General features: G+C 36.9%; 1 protein-coding gene across 2 annotated transcripts in view; it reads right to left on the bottom strand.

The window, feature by feature from the left end:
- Rnf128 (ring finger protein 128) overlaps positions 1–19,530 on the bottom strand; it is a 126,432-nt gene that overhangs the window by 6,564 nt on the left and 100,338 nt on the right. For both annotated transcript variants that reach the window (XM_045140567.1, XM_045140566.1), the window contains exons 3-5: positions 6,095–6,166; positions 2,419–2,501; positions 636–732 (exon numbers count right to left, since the gene is read on the bottom strand). In XM_045140567.1, the coding sequence (XP_044996502.1) occupies positions 636–732; positions 2,419–2,501; positions 6,095–6,166 (252 nt within the window). The remainder of the gene's footprint in view (positions 1–635; positions 733–2,418; positions 2,502–6,094; positions 6,167–19,530) is intronic.

Below are 19,530 nucleotides of genomic sequence, written 5' to 3'. Positions count from 1 at the left end.
AAATCTCTCACTACACTCAGTCACAGCAGTGAGAATGTTAACTGGGTCAACCAATGGACTGCACATCTGGTATGGTCTTTTAAGTGATCACCTTTCTTCATAATATAATGCCTGATACAAGATAGGCTGGCTGGCTATAATCCATCTATCTATCTATCTATCTATCTATCTATCTATCTATCTATCTATCTACCTATCTACCTACCTACCTACCTATCTGTCATCTATCTATCAATCATTTATCTATCATGCTGTCTTATAGTAAAATTGAAAATATAAAGTTATAAATTAATTTCCATATTTTCTCAAATTATACATGCTTATTTAGCTACAAGCTTAGTAACCATATGGTAATGACAGAGTGAGAGCAAATGGGGATATGACAATCTCGTAGTTTACATGGTCAGCACTTCTAGTTCTGAGCAAATAAGTATATTTGAATAGATGGAGGAAGAAGGAAAACTAACATATCCAAGACAGTGCCTCATAGTGTCTATGATAGAAATATGTCAAGGTATGAACTGTATGATTCATACATGACATAGTTAAAAAGTGATAATATTTTCATGACTGTTCATTCATATAAAGAACACACTGCTTAAGTTTTTTCATATGAATAGTATAGTAATGATTACCTCAATTCCCAAAGCTTTGAGAATGTCACACTTGCACATGGGGCAAGTCCTGTGTTCCAAAAGCCATGGATCCACACAAGTCTTATGGAAAATATGACTAATAAAGGAGAAAAGAGATAATTTAGTTATCAGACATGAAACAGCAATGACACTTCACCTAACATGTATAATCACATTATGTTATGACTTCCTTGGTTTTTGAATGATGCTTTTTCCCATTTTAAATGTAATATTTTTTTTAAAAAGGTTTTATTCATGTTTCCTTATAGCATGGTTTGTTGAGGGTAAGGATATCTTTAATTTCAAGTATTTTTATTCAAATATAAGCACAAACTGTGACTTAGAAACCCTTGGGTTTGTGTAATCATTAAGATAAGCACAAAATAATACCATAGAAAACACATGCCATTTATTATTACATGGACTTAAAAATCAACACAAATCAATTTCAGGCACTTCTTTTTTTTTAAATTTTTTATTTATTTATTTGAGAGTGACAGACACAGAGAGAAAGACAGGTAGAGGGAGAGAGAGAGAGAATGGGCGCGCCAGGGCTTCCAGCCTCTGCAAACGAACTCCAGACGCGTGCGCCCCCTTGTGCATCTGGCTAACGTGGGACCTGGGGAACTGAGCCTCGAACCGGGGTCCTTAGGCTTCACAGGCAAGCGCTTAACTGCTAAGCCATCTCTCCAGCCCTCAGGCACTTCTTGAATACACACTATGAGAAACTTCTACCAAAGAACAGCTTATCTAGCAGGCAATGCCATAAGGACTTACACTTTTACATTTTCATTTTTAGAATACACGAGGGGTGACTGAAAAGAAACATTGCATAATTGACCCAACTGTACCCTTGTAATATTAATACAAAGAAGCCATAAGAGCAAATCTTAGAAATTTCACAATACAGAACTTTTAAATATAAAATCTGAATTACTCTATCCTCAAAAAAACCCTAGTTTTAGTATTCATCACTTGAAAATGCCTAAGATGCTACCTGACTTGGGTCTGTTCAGTATCTCAAATGTTACATCATTGAAATTATTAATTTTTGTTCTAAGTTGGAATAGTCATTTTCAATACCACAGAATAATATAGTATTGACCACAACACTACACAATTGCTTTAGGTAATATGTTTTAAGAATACTATCTTTAATAGCTGAGAGGAAGTATACTAATATCCTCAGGAGAGGCATAATTGAAAAATAACCTTTAAGAGTGAAAACTTCCAGGGCTGGAGAGGTGGCTTAGCGGTTATGTGCTTGCCTGTGAAGCCTAAGGACCCCGGTTTGAGGCCTAATTCCCCAGGACCCACGTTAGCCAGATGTACAAGGGGGCACACACATCTGGAGTTCATTTGCAGTGGCTGGAGGCCCTGGCACACCCATTCTCTCTCTCTCTCTGACTCTTTCTAGATCTGTCTGTCATTCTCAAATAAATAAATAAGCAAACAAAATTAAAATAAAAAAGAGTAAAAACTTCCAAATATGTGATCATTTAGTTTATTTTACCTTTTTTCAGTGTTGTTGCTAGAAATAATTTAAAATTAAATATTTCAATATCTTCACCACCCCCAAACACAAACACGTCTACCTGCTGGCTAGATTTCTGTTTGTTATGCGGTTAGTTGAGAGAAAATTGGACTGGATGATGGAAACTACATAATTCAACTTATACCAATTTTAGTGTTAATTTGGAAACATTCAAAACAGCTTTTCAACAATCACAGTAATTTATGTGGAGCTAAATTTATGGATGATATAAAATAAGATTAAACTTACTTGCAGGTTAAAATGCGCACCAAATCATTTGGTTTATATAGTTCAATACACACAGCGCAGCTGTCTCCATCAGGACCAATTTCCTATGAACAAATAGTTATTGCTATACTGATAGATAAGAAAAAGTAAAAATTGAACTTCAGAACAAGACCAGAATATGCATGGTATTTAACAACCATAAATTCCTATAGGAAGAGAAGCATCATATTACTTTAAGTATGTACCTATATATTTCAACAGGTTATTTAGGTTTATTTAGTTAAAAGAGTAAAACACATTAACAAAACAAGGAGAGAAAAGAGCAACCTACATCACACTGCACTGACAAACGCTTTCAGTGTCATTTACTTAAGTTATAAAGTGATGCTTTCCCATTTCTTTAAAAATTAAGGCACAATTTACATGTGGTAAGATTCAGTCTTTTAGTATACAGTCCTACAATTTTTTAAAAATACTTCTTTATTTATTTGAGGGAGGGGAGGAAGGAGAGAGAGAGAATGCACACATGGGCATATCAGGGCATCTTGCCACTGCAATCAAATTCCAGATAAATGAACCACTTTGTGCATTTGGCTTTATGTGGGTACTGGAAAATTGAACCTGGGACATCAAGATTTGCAAAAGTCAGTGCTTTTAACTGCTGAGCCAAGTCTCCAGCCCTAGTTCTACAAGTTTTGATAAACATATGTAGTAACTTAACCCCCACCACAATCAAGGTATATAATGGTGTTATTACCCTAACAAATTTCTCCATATCTACTTGATAGCTTAACCCTTCCTCTTACAACTTTTGGCCATCATTGATGTATTTTAAATTCCTATTTAAAAAAATAATTTCCTCATTTATTTCACTTTAAGTAAAGGAATATGATATTCATCTACGGTGTTGTATGTACCAATAAAAAGTTCATTCTCAGATGGCTTAGAGGTTAAGGTGCTTGCCTTCAAAGCCAAAGGACCCATGTGATCCAGATGCTCAAGGTGATATGTGTATCTGGAGTTTGTTTGCAGGGTGGAGGCGCTGGCATTTCTCTCTCTCTCAAATAAAAATAAAATAAAATGGTCTCTACAGCTCTTATTGCTAAAATAGTTTTCCATAACACGGATGTACCACAATTTATCCATGCAAAAAGTAAACAACATTCAAGTTCTTTGCAGTTTCTAGGAATTACTAATAAAGCAGTTCTGAACAATTATGTATAGACATTTTTGGATGCAAGGGTTCAATCTAGCCAAGGCTGACCTGGAACTTACTCTGCAGACCAAGCTGGTCTTGATTATAAGTAAAATTATAGTCCAGGCCTGGCTGGGATTATATGCATGATCCACCAAGCCAATCACTGTGTAGAGATCTTTATATGCATACAGCAGTTTCTTCCATTTACAATAGTGTGGTAAGAGACTGGGGAGATAGCTCCACAGGTAAAGGCACTGCTTAAGAGAAGCCTGCAAGCCTGCATTGGCCCAGATTTGATTCCCCAGTACCCATGTAAACCAGATGCACAAAGTGGCATATGTGTCTGGATTTCATCTGCAGTGGCAAATGGCCCTAGTGTACCCATATTCCCTCTCTCAAATCAATAAATATTTTAAAAATAGGATGGTAATTATTTTCTTAAATATATAATGAATAACAACCATTTTTATAAAGTAACCATACCATTTTGTATTATTACCAAAAAATGCACAAGAATTTCAATTGCTCTACATATTGGCCAGGACCTCGTATTCTCAGCTGTATTACTTTTAGCCAGTCTAATGAATTGCAGTGGTATCTCAATGACTTTAAGCATCCTTTTCCATGCTTCTCATCCATGTATTCCTTTGGTGAAGTATTTGTTTTACATGCCTGTCTCTATTTGGTTGCTTGTTGTTTTAACAGTTGAGAATTTTTAATTTTTTTCAGGGCTTAATACTTTAAGGCATATATAAGTTGCAAATATTTTATCTGAGCTTTTACCTGTCCTTTCCTTCTTTGAACAGTTGTCTGTCAAAGAAAAGAAATTATTAACTATGACAGTCAAATGCCACATTTTTCTCTATGAATTTCTGTTAGTGTAATATGTAAGAATTATCTATCTAATGTCATAAAGATTAGTTTCTAAAAACTTCATGGTTATAGGTTTTATAGTTGGGCTTAAAATTCATTTCAATTTTAACTTTTATATGGAATATGGAGAATGGATTGAGGGGTTCTTTTAATGGATATCCAATTGCTGCATAAGATTTCCCTGCATTGAACTGCTTTTGCAACTTCATCGAAGATAAAACAACCACATAATTTTTTATCTGTTTCTGAATTCTGTATCATTTTGCCAGTACCATACTACCTTGATTGATATAACTTTACTCGAAGTTGCTCTTTTTTTTCACATTTTTTTTTTCAAAGTAGTGTCTCACTCTAGCTGATCCGGAACTTACTCTGTGGTCCCAGGCTGGCCTCAAACTTAGGGAAATTCTCCTACCTATGCCTCTTAAGTGCTAGAATTAAAGGTCACTACACCCACCTCTTTTTCCCTCCCTCCCTCCTTCTCTCCCTCCTTCCCTCCCTCCCTCTCTCTCTCCCTCCCTCCCTCCCTTCCTTCCTTCCTTCCTTTCTTTCTTTTCTTTTTCCTATTTTGAGAAAGGATCTTGCTATGTAGCCCAGACCGGGCATGAACTTGTAACATGCCACTACATGTACCTCCCAAAGAGGTTTTTATTTATCAAAATTAGTTTGTAAATACTAGTTCTTTAGGTTTCCCATATAAATTTAGAATCAGCCCTTCCACAAATGGTCTTTCTAGAATTTTGGTTGTAACAATAATCTATAGATAAGACTGTCACTTTGAAAAATTAATTTTCTTTCCTGCAAACATGGTGTAACTCTCCATTTATTTTTCCTCACCCTGTACTGGGGATTGAACCCAAATCTTTGCACATGGGAGAAAAGAGCTCTACCACTGAGCTCTAATGCCTGACTCTTTGATTTCTTTCTCTAGTTTTTTGCAGTTGTTTGCACATGATTCTTGCACATATATTTTGAAAATTTAGATGTAAGTGTGGCATGCTTCTCATGATGTTATAACTGGTATATCTTTATTTATGTAAGTACTACAGCTACTTTTATGTTACATTTTACCTATCAATGGATTGTCTTTAACTTTCCCAAATCTAAAATGGATGTTCAGGCTGGGCGTGGTGGTGCATGCCTTTAACCCCAGCACTTGGGAGGCAAAGATAGAAGGATTGCCATGAGTTCAAGGCCACCCTGAGACTACATAGTGAATTCCAGGTCAGCCTGGGCTACAGTGAAACCCTACCTTGAAAATCCAAAAAAAAAAAAAAAGGATGTTCAAAATTGGAATGAAGCTTCAGACGTGGTGGCTTACTGGTTAACATGCTTGCCCGCAAAGCCTAAGAACTTATGTTTGAATTTCTAGGTCCCACATAGCCAGATGCACAGTGACACAAGTGCACAATGTCACACATGTGCACAAGGGGCTGCCTGTGTCTGGAGTTCATTCACAATGGCTGAAGGTTCTGGCATGTCCATTCTCTCTCTCTTGCTCAAAAATAAATTTAAAAAAATTAAAAAATGAAAAAAAAAGCCCATTACAAGAAGGACATTAATTTGCTCAGTGGCTTGGTAGCTCTGCTTTAAAATAAATAGCTTTTAAAAGTATTTGAAAAGCACCTTGTCTCCTTGTTTCAGTGTGCGTTGTTGAAGCCTTCCAATAGCTTTTTTAGCATCTGCCTTTAATTGCCTCTGTAATAAAAAAATAGCAAGTATTAGAAAACACTTTTAAAAGAAGTATGAAGAAAATGTTAGAGTGGCTAACATCAAGGTTTCACAAAAATTAGACATAATGCTAGTAAAATTTCTATTACCTTGCCTGGAATATCACAATCAATAAAATGTTTAGTAAATAAAAAATAAACTACCACTCATATGTAAGCACTAATGAGTACTTGTTGTTACATACATATATTCCTAGCAAATATATTTTGGAAGGGAATATCTTAATAATTCAGAGTATAGGTATGTGAAGAATGTCCTTAATGCGCAAAGCCGTCTTGTATATATCATTTTGTGAAAGGTATTTGGCTTAAAACCAAGAAAATTACTATTCAAACTATTTCTCTGCTGCCACAGGAATAGCAGGACCTTGAAAAAACAATCAAGAGACCCTAGATCCTAAGAAGGAAAGGATGCTAATGAAAGCTCTTTCACTTCCATTTCTGGAACTGATGAAGGATTCTATGGCCATGTTTATTTATTCCAAAACAAATATCTTCCCTTCTATTTTGTTACCTGCACTGTAAATAACACAGTAAGGGTGGAAAGAAGATACTTAAGATCATTAGATCACCTAGCTCATCATCCAATATGACATAAGAAATTGATGTCAAAAGAGGAAGAAAATAAACCTGGTATGATGGCACATGGCTTTTATCTCAGCACTTGATAGGCACAGGTGGGAAGATCACTGTGAGTTCAAGGCTAGCCTGAGACGACAAACCAGATTCCAGGTCAGCCTGGGCTACAGTGAGACCCTACCTCAACGAAAAAAGAGGAGGAGTCGGGTGTGGTGGCGCACGCCTTTAATCCCAGCACTCGGGAGGCAGAGGTAGGAGGATCACCATGAGTTCAAGGCCACCCTGAGACTACATAGTGAATTCCAGGTCAGCCTGAGCCAGAGTGAGACCCTACCTCGAAAAACAAAAACAAAAACAAAAACAAAAACAAAAACAAAAACAAAAAAAGAGGAGGAAATGTCATAATCAAGATATGAGTTGCTTAGTGAAAGCCCCAGTGACACCTAGACTTATATCAAGGCTGTCATCTGTGACTGGGAACAGGAAGATACTACTATAACTTATCTGTGACTGGGAACAGGAAGATACTACTATAACTTCCTTATATTTACAATTTTTATATAACTTAAAGGTAATTTATGTTCTGATAATTTTTTACATATAACCTACATTTTGATCATTACCCTCCCTCTTCCACTCCCACTATACCTCTTTTCCTCCTCTCCCACATACTAGTTGATACAGCATTACAGAGAATGACTCACCCTCTCCCAGCAACCATTAACTGCCATTAGCTCCTTAGGGAGGGGTGAAGCCTCACGAGTCCCTCCACCACCCATGAGGGAATGTTTACTGTCCCTATCTGGTGAATGTCTTGTGCAGGTAACCATAGCTGCTCTGAGTTCATGAGTGCTGTGGCCATATTATGTCCAGAAGACAGGATTCCACAATATGCCTCCCAGTCCTCTAGCTCTTAACATTCTTTTGCTCCCCTCTTTTGTAATATTCCTTGAGGCTTGAAGAGAATGATATAGAGGACCCTTTTAGGGCTCTGAGCACTTAATAATCACTTTCAGTACTTTGACAAATCAAGAATTGCCTCCCACTGCAAGGGAAAAAAAAGAAAAATCTTTTCTGACCAAGGCTGATAGCAGAAAAATGTCCTTTTTTGACACAAGGTATGCTATGTATGTATACTAGGCTAGCTTCAAAGTCACAAAGCTCCTACGTCAGCCTCCTGAGTGTTGAGATTATAAGTACAGGCCACCACTGGCTTTAAAAAATCATTTTATGCCCATTAGCTAATTTAATCCTCATGACAACTTCTTTAAAGAAGTAATGTGCCTATTTTAAGATGAGCAATTGGAGGCTTGCAAAACTAAAACTATGCCCAAAGGGACATAAATCTCTAAATGACAGAGCTGTTACTAGTATTCAATCTTCATAGTCTGAGTCAATTCCAGTAGAAGCATCAGTCAGGTATTATCTGATATTCTTTCCTTCTAAGGTCTGTTAAGCTGTGTTGCCTTCCATGAACAACCAGGACTCACAGGTTCCTGCCTGTGGCTTAATTTCCAAACCTCAGTACTTTCTTATCACATAGCTCAGGAGCTACTCAGATACTGAGAAGAGAAAAATAATGCGAATATTAAGAGAAACAAAGCCAATGAGGGAAAGATTAGCATACCTGGAAGTGTTTTTGTTAATATTTTTTCTGTCTTTAAAGCATTTATGATTCAAATTTAAACAACGACCTCTATAACCAAATGGGGGAAATGTACTCATAAGGAAGTGATACTTCTGTATTGTATATACTTAATTAAGTCTATATACTCTGATTTCTCATTTCAAAATGTTCAATCCAACATATTATAACTGTCTCAATCTCCAGTCCTAGTGCTTATCAATTTAGGAATGAATGCCAAGTACATAACTTTCTTCATTATAGGTAAAATTGCAATGCAAATTAATTTGAGGTTTGGGCTCAAAGGCAAAGTTTGTAAAGAATGCCTGAATCCATTCCCAAGAAAAGAGTAAAACTGGCAGTAAAACCAATATCTTAAAAATGGTGGGAATGGGGAAGAATATAAAAAATAGAGAAGAGAAAAATCCAAAATGTTAAAAGTTATTATCAAGAGACTTGATTATAAAGGGTTTCTGAAGATCTGCAACATACTTGTGTGAATGCTAATTTTCATTTCATTCTCTAAAATGTTTACACAAATTACATTGAAGACCTTTCCACCATTTTGGTATCCTACCACAATTCCCTTCTATTGAATAAATTTCAGTAAAACATTGTTTATCCCTCTGCAATTAATATGTCATTCTTACTAGAAGGTAAGTAGCTAGAGATGTGGTCTTAAGTGCTTTAAAAAAGTCCTCATAGTGGCTAGTCATTACTCAAAAAATATTTTCTGAATTTAGATAATATAAGCAAACTTTCACATTTTTTTTCATACAATTATAGTTTTCACTTATTAAAATCTTATTCTCCAGTAAATTTGGGAACACAAAGATTTAAAGAGGTTTTACTGGGCCCCTACCATGTGTCAGTTTCCAACCCTGAGAGTTTTTCATGTGTCATCATGGATAATCATTAACAACCTTGTGAAATAGGCATTTTAATACCCAAGTTTTATAGACAAGAAAAGTAAGGTTATGAAGCTTGACTAAAGTCCAGGTAGGTTGCTAGTTGCAGAGCTAGGATTCAATTCCACCCTACTTGGATCTGGCTTTCATGCCCATGATCTCTGCACCACAATACACTGCCTCCATTGTGTCAAGGTTAGCTATTACCCAAAACTAAACTGTGAAATAACCTACATACTGTGATTTGGGAAACATTTTCAAATAGGTATATTATACCAACAGTCTCTCCCCTCCTCAATCTTAAGTGATATCTGATTTAAGAATATTTGGCAGTACACTTGAGGACAAATTCAAAAACAATGATTGTTTGTCCAGTATTCTTTAAAGAACCTTAACGTCAGTGCTCCACCTAATCAAAAGCTTCAACAGCTTTAGTAACTGAAGATCTCAGACAAGTTGTTTTTGTCTGTTGCTGTTTTAGTTTTGAGTGCAAATTATTGGAGGCAAGAAGGAAAAGCCAAACAAATTCTCATTATTTATTAAAATTTTCCATTTTAAAATTATACTGAATGCAAAGATAGTTTATTTATGTATGTTTATATCCAATTAGAAAAAAAAAAGTATGTTTCTGCCTGGTGAATTGTCAGCCTGGTTTTTGGTCACATGGCATTTAGAATGACATTAGGTATGTAGTCAAACTTAATTACTTGAGGAGGGTAGAATGTAGGTAGGATTTTTTTTTCACTTAAATCACCAACTTAAAAAAAATCTTCATAAATTTGACTCAGTTTGTGAAAAAATGTTTAAAATAAAACACATATAGTAAGTGAATTTAATTCCTTAGCTGTGTGACAGTTTACATATATGTGAAATGGAAAAAAGCTGTTTTATTCAATAAAAACAATGCACAGTAATACATGAATAAATGTATTCCTACAGGTAAGAGGAGAAGCAGGCTATTAAACAGTTTCCTATATATTAGGGGCCTCAGAGATGGAAATAAAAGATAAGGAAATGTACAGACCATTCCTATAAAGATGGTCACTATGAGAAGTATCAGGAAGCATAAATAACCCAGTAGACATATTTTTTCATATTTTATTTTTATTTATTTATTTGAGAAAGAGAGAAAGAAATAGGCAAGGGATGAGAGAGGGAACGAGAGAGAGAGGGACAAAAAGAGAGAGGGAAAGAATGGATGCCCCTGTACCTCCGGCAGCTGCAAAGTTGCATGCACCCCCTTGTGCAACTGGCTTACGTGGTTACTGGGGAATCGAACCATAAGCTCTAAGCCATCTCTCCAGCCACATCAGTAGACATCTTAAAGATAAGATTATAGCTTTTTCGCTTTTATATTTCTATTTTTTTAAATTTTTATTTATTTATTCATTTATTTATTTGAGAGCGACAGACACAGAGAGAAAGACAGATAGAGGGAGAGAGAAAATGGGTGCACCAGGGCTTCCAGCCTCTGCAAACGAATTCCAGACACGTGCGTATATTTCTAATTTTTTTGAGGTAGGGTTTTGCTCTCGCCCAGGCTGACCTGGAATTCACTATGTAATCTCAGGGTGGCCTTGAACTCAAGGCGATCCTCTTACCTCTGCCTCCCAAGTGCCACCATGCCTAGCTCTTATTTCTATTTTTTAAAGACAATCAGCAGGGCTGGAGAAATATCTCTGTCAGTAAATTACTTGCCTTGCAAGAAGAAGTATTTGAGTTCAATCCCCAGAATCCACGTAAAGAAAACAGGCAGGTGTGGTGGCACATGCCTGTAATCTCAGAAATAGAGAGGCAGAGACAGGGAACTCAAGGCTAACTTGCTAGTAATTCTAGCTGACTTGGTGAATACCAGGTCAATGAAAAACTGTTACATGGATAGTGTACCTAAGGAATGGTACCCAGTGCTGTTCTCTGGCTGCCATATGCATGCGCACACATGAGCATATGTGCACCCATACACATATGAGTATGCATACATGCACTCACACACAGGAACAACAATAGACACATGCACAACACATAAAAGAAAATGTTTGATCAGCACCTTTAGAATTAGTGATACAGTGTAAGTTTGTAATTTTAAAAATTAATTATTTATTTGCACGAGAGAGCAAGCAAGCATGCCAGGACTTCTTTTTTTTTCATTTAAAAATATTTTATTTATTTATTTATTTGCAAGACAGAAATAGAGTCATATGAAGAAAGAGAAAGAGAACATGGGTTTACCAGAGCTTCCAGCCACTGCAAATAAACTCCAGACACATGAACCACCTTATGCATCTGGCTTACGTGGGTACTGGGGAATTGAACCTGAGACCTTAGTCTTCCCAGGCAAGTGCCTTAGCCTCTAAGCCATCTCTTCAGACCTAGGCCATGCTTTTTAATTCAATCATGGTGGTATAAGCATTTTGGATAAGAAAATTCTTTGTTTTGGAGGTTGACTGGTGCATTATGGAATGTGTAGTTCCCACCCACCAGATATCAGTAGCAGGTCATTAATCTCCATCCTACATCTTCAGACATTGTTAAAACTGTCTAGAGAAGCAAAAGACACCTCTTGTTGAGAGGATAGGATGATTTTTAAAACCAGTTTTCACCTAGATATAGTTCACATGCCATGAAATTTACCCATGGAATGTATATTTTTCTTATTGTAGTCATAAGGATCTGCAAACATCAGCACAATCCAATTTTAGAAAATTTTCATAGCCTTCTAACCCAGAACAATTTGAGCATGAAGGGCAATAATAATTATCAAAGACAATAGGTGTAAATCTGGTCTTCATCAAAGCAGAGTGAGTCATCATCTGAGGTGGAGGTGTGGAGGAGAAATTGGTCTAACAAAATTTAAAATAGGAGCCTGCCTGAAGATCAGTGGTTTTAAAACAGGAAGCAGATGTGGAATTTTTGTTTACTACTGGGGCTCAGAGAATGGTACACAAACTGTTATACCCATTTTGCAAAACAGTCCATCAGTATTCATGAAAACTAAACTATAGGTCTATGCTGTATGCCAGGACTTCTTAATGCTATAAACGAACTTGATTCCTGTGCCACATTGTGCATCTGGTTTTATGTGAGTACTGGGGAACTGAATCTGGGATGTTAGGCTTTGCAGGCAAGTGCCTTAACTGCTGAGCCATCTCTCCAGGCTGTTTGGATGTTTTTATTATTATTATTTTTTTATGAGAGAAAGAGAATGAATTGGTGTGCCAGGGCCTCTAGCCACTGAAGTCAAACTCTAGATGTGTGTGTCACCTTGTGTGTCTAGCTTATGTGGGTTCAGGGGAGTCAACCTGGGACCTTAGACTTCACAGGCAAGCACCTTAATGGCTAAGCCATCTCTCCAACCCCTGTTTTTACTTTTAAAAAATATTTTTAATTTATTTGAAACAGAGAGAGAAAAGGGGAGAGAGAGAGAAAGAGTGTGTGTGTGTGTGTGTGTGTGTGTGTGTGTGTGTGTGTGTGTGTGTGAAAATAGGCATGCAAGGACCTTCTGCAATTACAAACATACTCCAGAATTTACATGGGCAATGGGGAATCAAAAGTGGGCTGTCAGGTTTTGCAAGCTATTGCCTTTAGCAGCTGAGCTATATCTCTCCATCCCTGTGCCACTTTATATATATTTGTAGAGTGGGGAGAGAAAGAGAAAAGATATAAATAAGAATATGGGTAGGCCAGGGCCTCCTGCCACGGCAAACCAGCTCCAGTCACATGTGCTACTTTTTCTATCTGGCTTTGCATGGGTACTAGGGAATTCAATCCTAGCCAGTAGGATTTCCAACCAAGCGCCTTTAACCACCGAGCAGACTCTCCAGCCCAAGTTTCTAACGTTTTTTTTTTTTTTTTTGGGGGGGGTCTCAAGGTAGGGTTTTGTTCTAGCCCAGGCTGACCTGGAATTCATTTTGTAGTCTCAGGGTGACCTTGACTCATGGTGATCCTTCTACCTCTGCCTCCCTAGTGCTGGGATTAAAGGTGTACACCACCATACCTGGTAAGTTTGCACCTTTTAACCAATCCCATGCCGTGGCTACCACTCCCTCCACTCCATCTTGATAACTTGTAGTTGCCGTTCTGTTCTTTGCGTCCATAAATTTAGCATTTTACAAAGAAAAGCAAGTCCTGGAAATCTGCTATACAACATGGTTTACTTGAAATTTGCTGTGAGAAGATAATTAATTTTTACATAGGTTATTATCTTATTTCCCCTCTCCCCTGGTCCCCATTTCCCTGAGGGTCCGCCTCAGTGGGATTATTGGTGTTCACTCTGGAGTAATTAGGACCTTTGTCAGTCTCTGGTGGGGGAGCTATGCTTCGGGATATTTTTTACCCACCCTGTGGCTCTCACAATCATCTCAACCCTCTTCCACAACAAGCCCTGAGCTTTGCCAGATCTGATAGCAGTTTGGTTTACATGCTCTCACCACACTCAAGTAGCTGCACACAATGGTAAACTGATTGTGGTAATCATTTCACATGTACATCATATATCAAATCATCATGTACATATAATTTTTACTTATTAGACAAAAATAACCATCAGTCATTCTAAGGGTACTAATAGTCTTTCTTTATTAAAAAGCTATAACCATCTACTGAATCATTTCCTGTTTCTTCACAGCTTTTCCTTGCAGTGTCTTTCCTTGTACTGCTCATTATGACCATCTTTATGGCAAAGGCCTATCAATTATTCTGCATTAAGGGTGGAAAAAGTATTAGTAACACTAGTTGTATATGGTTATGTCTGCCTATAGTCCACCACTCTGGAAGGTTGACATAGGAAAACCACTTGTGTCCACATGTTCAACACCAGCCTAGGTAGCTGTTATGTTTGCAACTTAAATGCCCTCAAAGGCTCATGTTATACAGGCTTTGTTGCCAGCCTGCGGAGCTATTGAAAAGTGATAGAACCATTAGGAAGTACAGCCTAGATAAGTCACTGAGGGAGTGCCCTTGAAGGGGATATTGGCACCTGATCCTCTCCTACCTTTTCTGATTTCTGACCATAATGAAGGGAGTTGTTTTTCCCTACCACATACTCTCTGCCATCATGTTCTCCCTTGCAATAGGCTCAGAGTCATAGAGATAACTGACCATGGACTGAAGCCTTGAATCTGTGAACAAAAATAAGTCTTTCCTCCTTTGAGTTGCCTGCCTTGGGTACTTGGTCACAGTGGAAAAAGGATGAATAACAGTAACATTGAGACCACATCTCAAAAAAGGAATTAGTAACAGAAACATAAATTATAATAAATGAGTTATTAAACTCTAAAGACCCATTATTCATCTTAACAGTGAGACAGTGAGAATGATCACAAAGCTAGGTAATCCTTAGACAATATTTATATAACCTGTTCCATGTAAAAGCCAAAATTCTTATAATTTTGTAAAAAGCTTGAAGAATTCTTAAACTTAGAAAGGAACAGGCACATACATGCAAATATGCTCAACAAAAAAATGAATAAACACATATATGATGATTATGTTACAATATGTAGGCAATTGATGGATTTTCCACTTAATGTCATTTAATCATGGAATAGACAATATCACAGCAAGCATTACAGATAAATTTTAGTAACATTTTAATTTCAAGGAAAATATTAAGATATTAATGCAGCATAGCCTTTTTTCATGTGAGAACCATGTAGTGAACAAACTACAGGGATGTGTGTAACATATTCTGATCTGAGTATCAAGCTGAATATCAGAGGCCAAGATTCAGTTGGTGGGGCTTGTCATTAAGTGTTTACTGCTAGCAACTGTCCACACTGTCTGAAACTCAGGACTCAAAGAATGAAACCAGGTGCATACCATCTATCTTGATTGTGCAAAGCAACCTTGACAAGCTAGTACAATATGGCCCATTCCTCCAGCTGTATACAATATACCAATCACTAAAATAAAGAACTCTATGACAGCTTCATTCCTACAATTGGCTAAGATCCAATCATGGCTAACTTGGAGATATTTGAGGAGTATGCAACTACTTCTGCTGTTACCTCTTCTCTCACAATTCATCACCTTGCCCTTGGGGGAAACCTTTCTACAATAAAATCATCAGTTAGTTCAGTATGTTTTAGTATAGTGTTTTTATATACCTCATGTAGTATTTAGTAACTATAGTTTATTACAGAAAATATTAGGTGCTTATATATGTAGTCATATCCATAATTTTATGCATGAATGCATTGTCATTTATAAATAGTATTCAGTTAGTATAGTTTATATCTATATGCTATACATGAATTAATATCTTTATAATACAGTATTTACATTTACATAGCATGTGTATATATGTACATATATGTGTATATTTAATACAAAAAATACCATAAGACCAATATTAAATATGCTAACAAGGGTTGGAAAAGGACTAGAAGGAATAATCAACACAGTCTATAAGACCATCAAAAGTATTATTTCTTTTTATACCAATTTCATCATTCATTTACCCATTGATATAGGGTTAAACTTTTGATAAACTTGCCCACTGCTACTTAAAATAGTAATGAATTAAGTCATTTTAATTTTTTCTCAAGCCAGTAACTATCCATTGGTATTATATTCTGAGAAGACCTTGATTACATTTCCCAACACATTTTAATCACTATATTATTGCTTTATATAAGGCAGTTGAATCTTAATTACAATACCACTATTATATGATTCTTTTATTATTTTTTTCTTTTTTTGGTGGTGTTGGAGATTGAACCCTGAGCCTTGTATTTTTTAAGCAAGTGCACTACCACTAAAATACATCCCTGGCATTCACAGTATGGCTATGATACTGTTTGGTTTACTTATCAGATAAACCAGGAATATCACAGAATTGTTCAGTAAACCTTTCTAGAATTGGCCTTTTCCATTTGTAAAATGTTATCATGGGGTGTGAAAGAGGGGTGGCTTAGGAGTCATAGGTTCTGCTCCCCAAGCCTGCCAATGAGACTTTGGATCCTCAGCATCCGCATAAAGCAGTATACAAAAGTGGTGTGTGTGTGTTTGTGTGTGTGTGTGTGTAATCTCAATTTGCCCACATCAATGGGAAGCAGAGTCAGAATTCTGAAGCATGTAGCCAGCTAGTTTGTCCATCCCAGCAACAAAACAACAAGAGATATCCTATCCCAAACAAGGTGGAAGGTGGGGACCAACACCCCAAAGTGGCCCTGTGACCAAATATACACATCATGGCATGTGCATTTCCATACACACATCATACATAAATGTATGTATACAAATAATAAAAATTATTACTATGGACAAATGTTACAAATGACAGTGTTTGGTTCATATTGGTGCTCATTATTGGGGACAATACATATCTTTTGACTCAATTCACATTACTATGTAGTTATAGGTTCCCATTAACTATTGTACAAAATCTTCTTCCATCGGTGCATGGGTAGTATTCAGTATTGTTTCTATTTTTAGTACCTAGTATTATTTTTATTGGTGTATATAAAAAGGTAGGTAAGGTAGTAAATCTTATGTAATATGAAAGTCAAAGGGAAATATTTGGGGTAGGAGTGTGAAAGCAGAATGGAGACTTGGAGTTAGGAAGTGGTGAGAATGAGAGGAGATTAACTGAAGATAAGTAAATGTATTAATAAAGAATAAAAAGTAATGGGTTTTATTGCAATATTTCCTTACATGTATATAATATATTTAATCATATTCACTCAGTCTATTACTCTCTCATGTCCCTCCTGTGCCCTCTTCCCTTCTCCCTTCTACATCTTTAACTGCCTCCATTTTGGTGTGTGTTACTTTTCACCCTTGCTAAATTCCACATATAAGAGAAAACAAAGACAATATCCTTGCCCTTGTGAGTATGGTAGGCTTATTTTGGTGTATCTCTGGTTAAGATCAGTCACAAGGCAATAGTGTATGTGACAATTTCCCCAAGAACTTTCCATAAACTTGGGAATCTATATGTGTCTCAAATATTCTCTCCCTGAGTACCTATCCCATGGTACCTTGGGCCCCCATTTTAAGTAAAATTATTATGAGATTCTGTTATGTCTGAGTATATATCAGTACCAACATTGAGTCCTATCATCCTCTAGCAATATATGTTGTGTCTCTGTGACCATTTTTAGCATCTTATTTATTTTAAACTTAAAAATATATATATTATTTATTTATTTGACAGATAAAGAGGGAGAGAGAGACAATGGGCATGCCAGGGCTTCTAGCCACTGCAAACAACTCCAGACACGTGCATCCCCTGTGCATCTGGCTAACGTGGGTCCTGGGGATTCAAACCTGGGTCCTTTGGCTTTGCAGGCAAATGCCTCAACCTCTAAGCCATCCCTCCAGCCCGATTTTAAACATTTTTATTGACGAATTTCATAAGTATAGACAATAAAACATAATTCCTTCCCACCAATCCCATTTTCCCCCTCCAAATCCATCCTCCATTGAATCCCTTCTTCTTTTTCCAATTAGTTTCTCTTCTAGTTTAATGTCTACATTTTCTCCCTCCTGTAATGAAGGTCTTGTATAGCTAGTGTCAGGTACTATAAGGCAATGAATATCAAGGTCATTTTGTGTCTGGAAGAAAGCATTGTGAGCAATCCTACCCTTCCTTTGTCTGTTATGTTCTTTCTGCCATCTCTTCCACAATAGTCCCTGAGCCTGGGAGGGTGTGATAAAAATGTCTCACACTTTTCATCACTATGGTGACTTTTGAGCCTTGTGCCCATTTCATCAAGGCTTCATTGCTAGTTCAAATGAATTCTCATTCTTTTCCTCACTCTTGGAAGATGATTGCTTTACAATCTGTCATTTATAGTTAGTCCATCTTATTTTTTTTTTAAAGTCATTCTTCATTAAAAGTAAATCCTGCAAATATATAGGTTGGCCCATATTTCACTTAGAGCCCTCTTTTGTCTCACTACAGAGTATTAAATCCAATTTGTAAGTTACTATTGAGTATATATTGCTTGAACAAAGTTAGATTACATGTACTATACCTCTCACATGGGTAATCTATTCTCATGTCAAGTATTACAGTGGTCATCCCCACTTGTAGTTTAGAGGGAATGTGTCATGTGGTTTCCCATCTTCCTTATTATCAGATTAAGGTCATTCAAAGTGGAGATAACAATTCAGTTTGTAATGTCATATATCTTATTTTCATTCATACCATTCATATTTTTCATCCTATTTAAAAGCTTGTCACACACAAAACAGGGATGAGGACTGGGGAGATTGCTCAGTGGTTAACAACTCCTGATAGTTAAGCAAGAGGGCCTAGGTGAAACTCAGACCATCCAATTTCAACCACCCAGAAATCACATAAAAAGCTGGGCATAGACATGCATGTCTATAATCCTAGTGTGGGGGAGAACAGAAAATATCTGGGGCTCCTTAATAGAAAATGGAAGCTCCAAGTTGAGGAATATATCCTATTGCAAGGAAATTCAAGAATAAGCAATAGAGAAGGGCACCTGAAATTTTCATTTGACACGCATGCACCCACATGCACACACACAGCAAATACAACACATACAGTATACCATACCACAATACTCTACACACATATACATGCAATAAATAAAAGTTTTAAAAAGAAATATTAGAGATACATAGAAAGATATTTTCAAAAAACCGAGATGATGTGTGTTATTCTCTGACCATGCCAAGCTCTGATATTTGGGGATGCACCCAAACAATCATCAAAACTTATAGAGGTACCATTTTGCCAGACATTTAATGCTATCCACTGTCATCTTCAAAGGAAGAGATTCCTGAATATATTATTTACCTATATCAGACAGATTCAGTTTCACTGAGATAAACTTCCCGATCAGGCACAGTTATGGAGTAAGGGATTTATTGAAGATTACAGATCCAAGGGAAGTTCCATAATGGCAGAAGAAGCTGGCCTGCCTTCACAGGCCCAAGCAGAGACAGAGAAGCACAAGCCAAAAGCCACAGCACACTTCAGGAAGTCCAGCTAGGCACACTTTGCATATCTTTAGATTGAAATCTGAAACCCACCACCACACCCACCACCACACCTTAAGATCCACCCAGTGACACTGCCTCCACCCAGATGGCTGCAGATGCATACGACAAACAATAAAAAACTGAATATATTGGGGGTCATCTATTCAAACCCCCACACTGCCCTAACATTTTTTCTTGAGACAGGGTCTTATGCATTGCAGGCTGGCCTAAAATATACTACATAGCAGAGGATGACCTTGAACT

Source organism: Jaculus jaculus, chromosome X, assembly GCF_020740685.1.
Source record: "Jaculus jaculus isolate mJacJac1 chromosome X, mJacJac1.mat.Y.cur, whole genome shotgun sequence".
Lineage (NCBI taxonomy): Eukaryota > Metazoa > Chordata > Mammalia > Rodentia > Dipodidae > Jaculus > Jaculus jaculus.
Note: the sequence above shows the minus strand (reverse complement) of the source record. Positions and strands in the feature narration are given on the sequence as shown.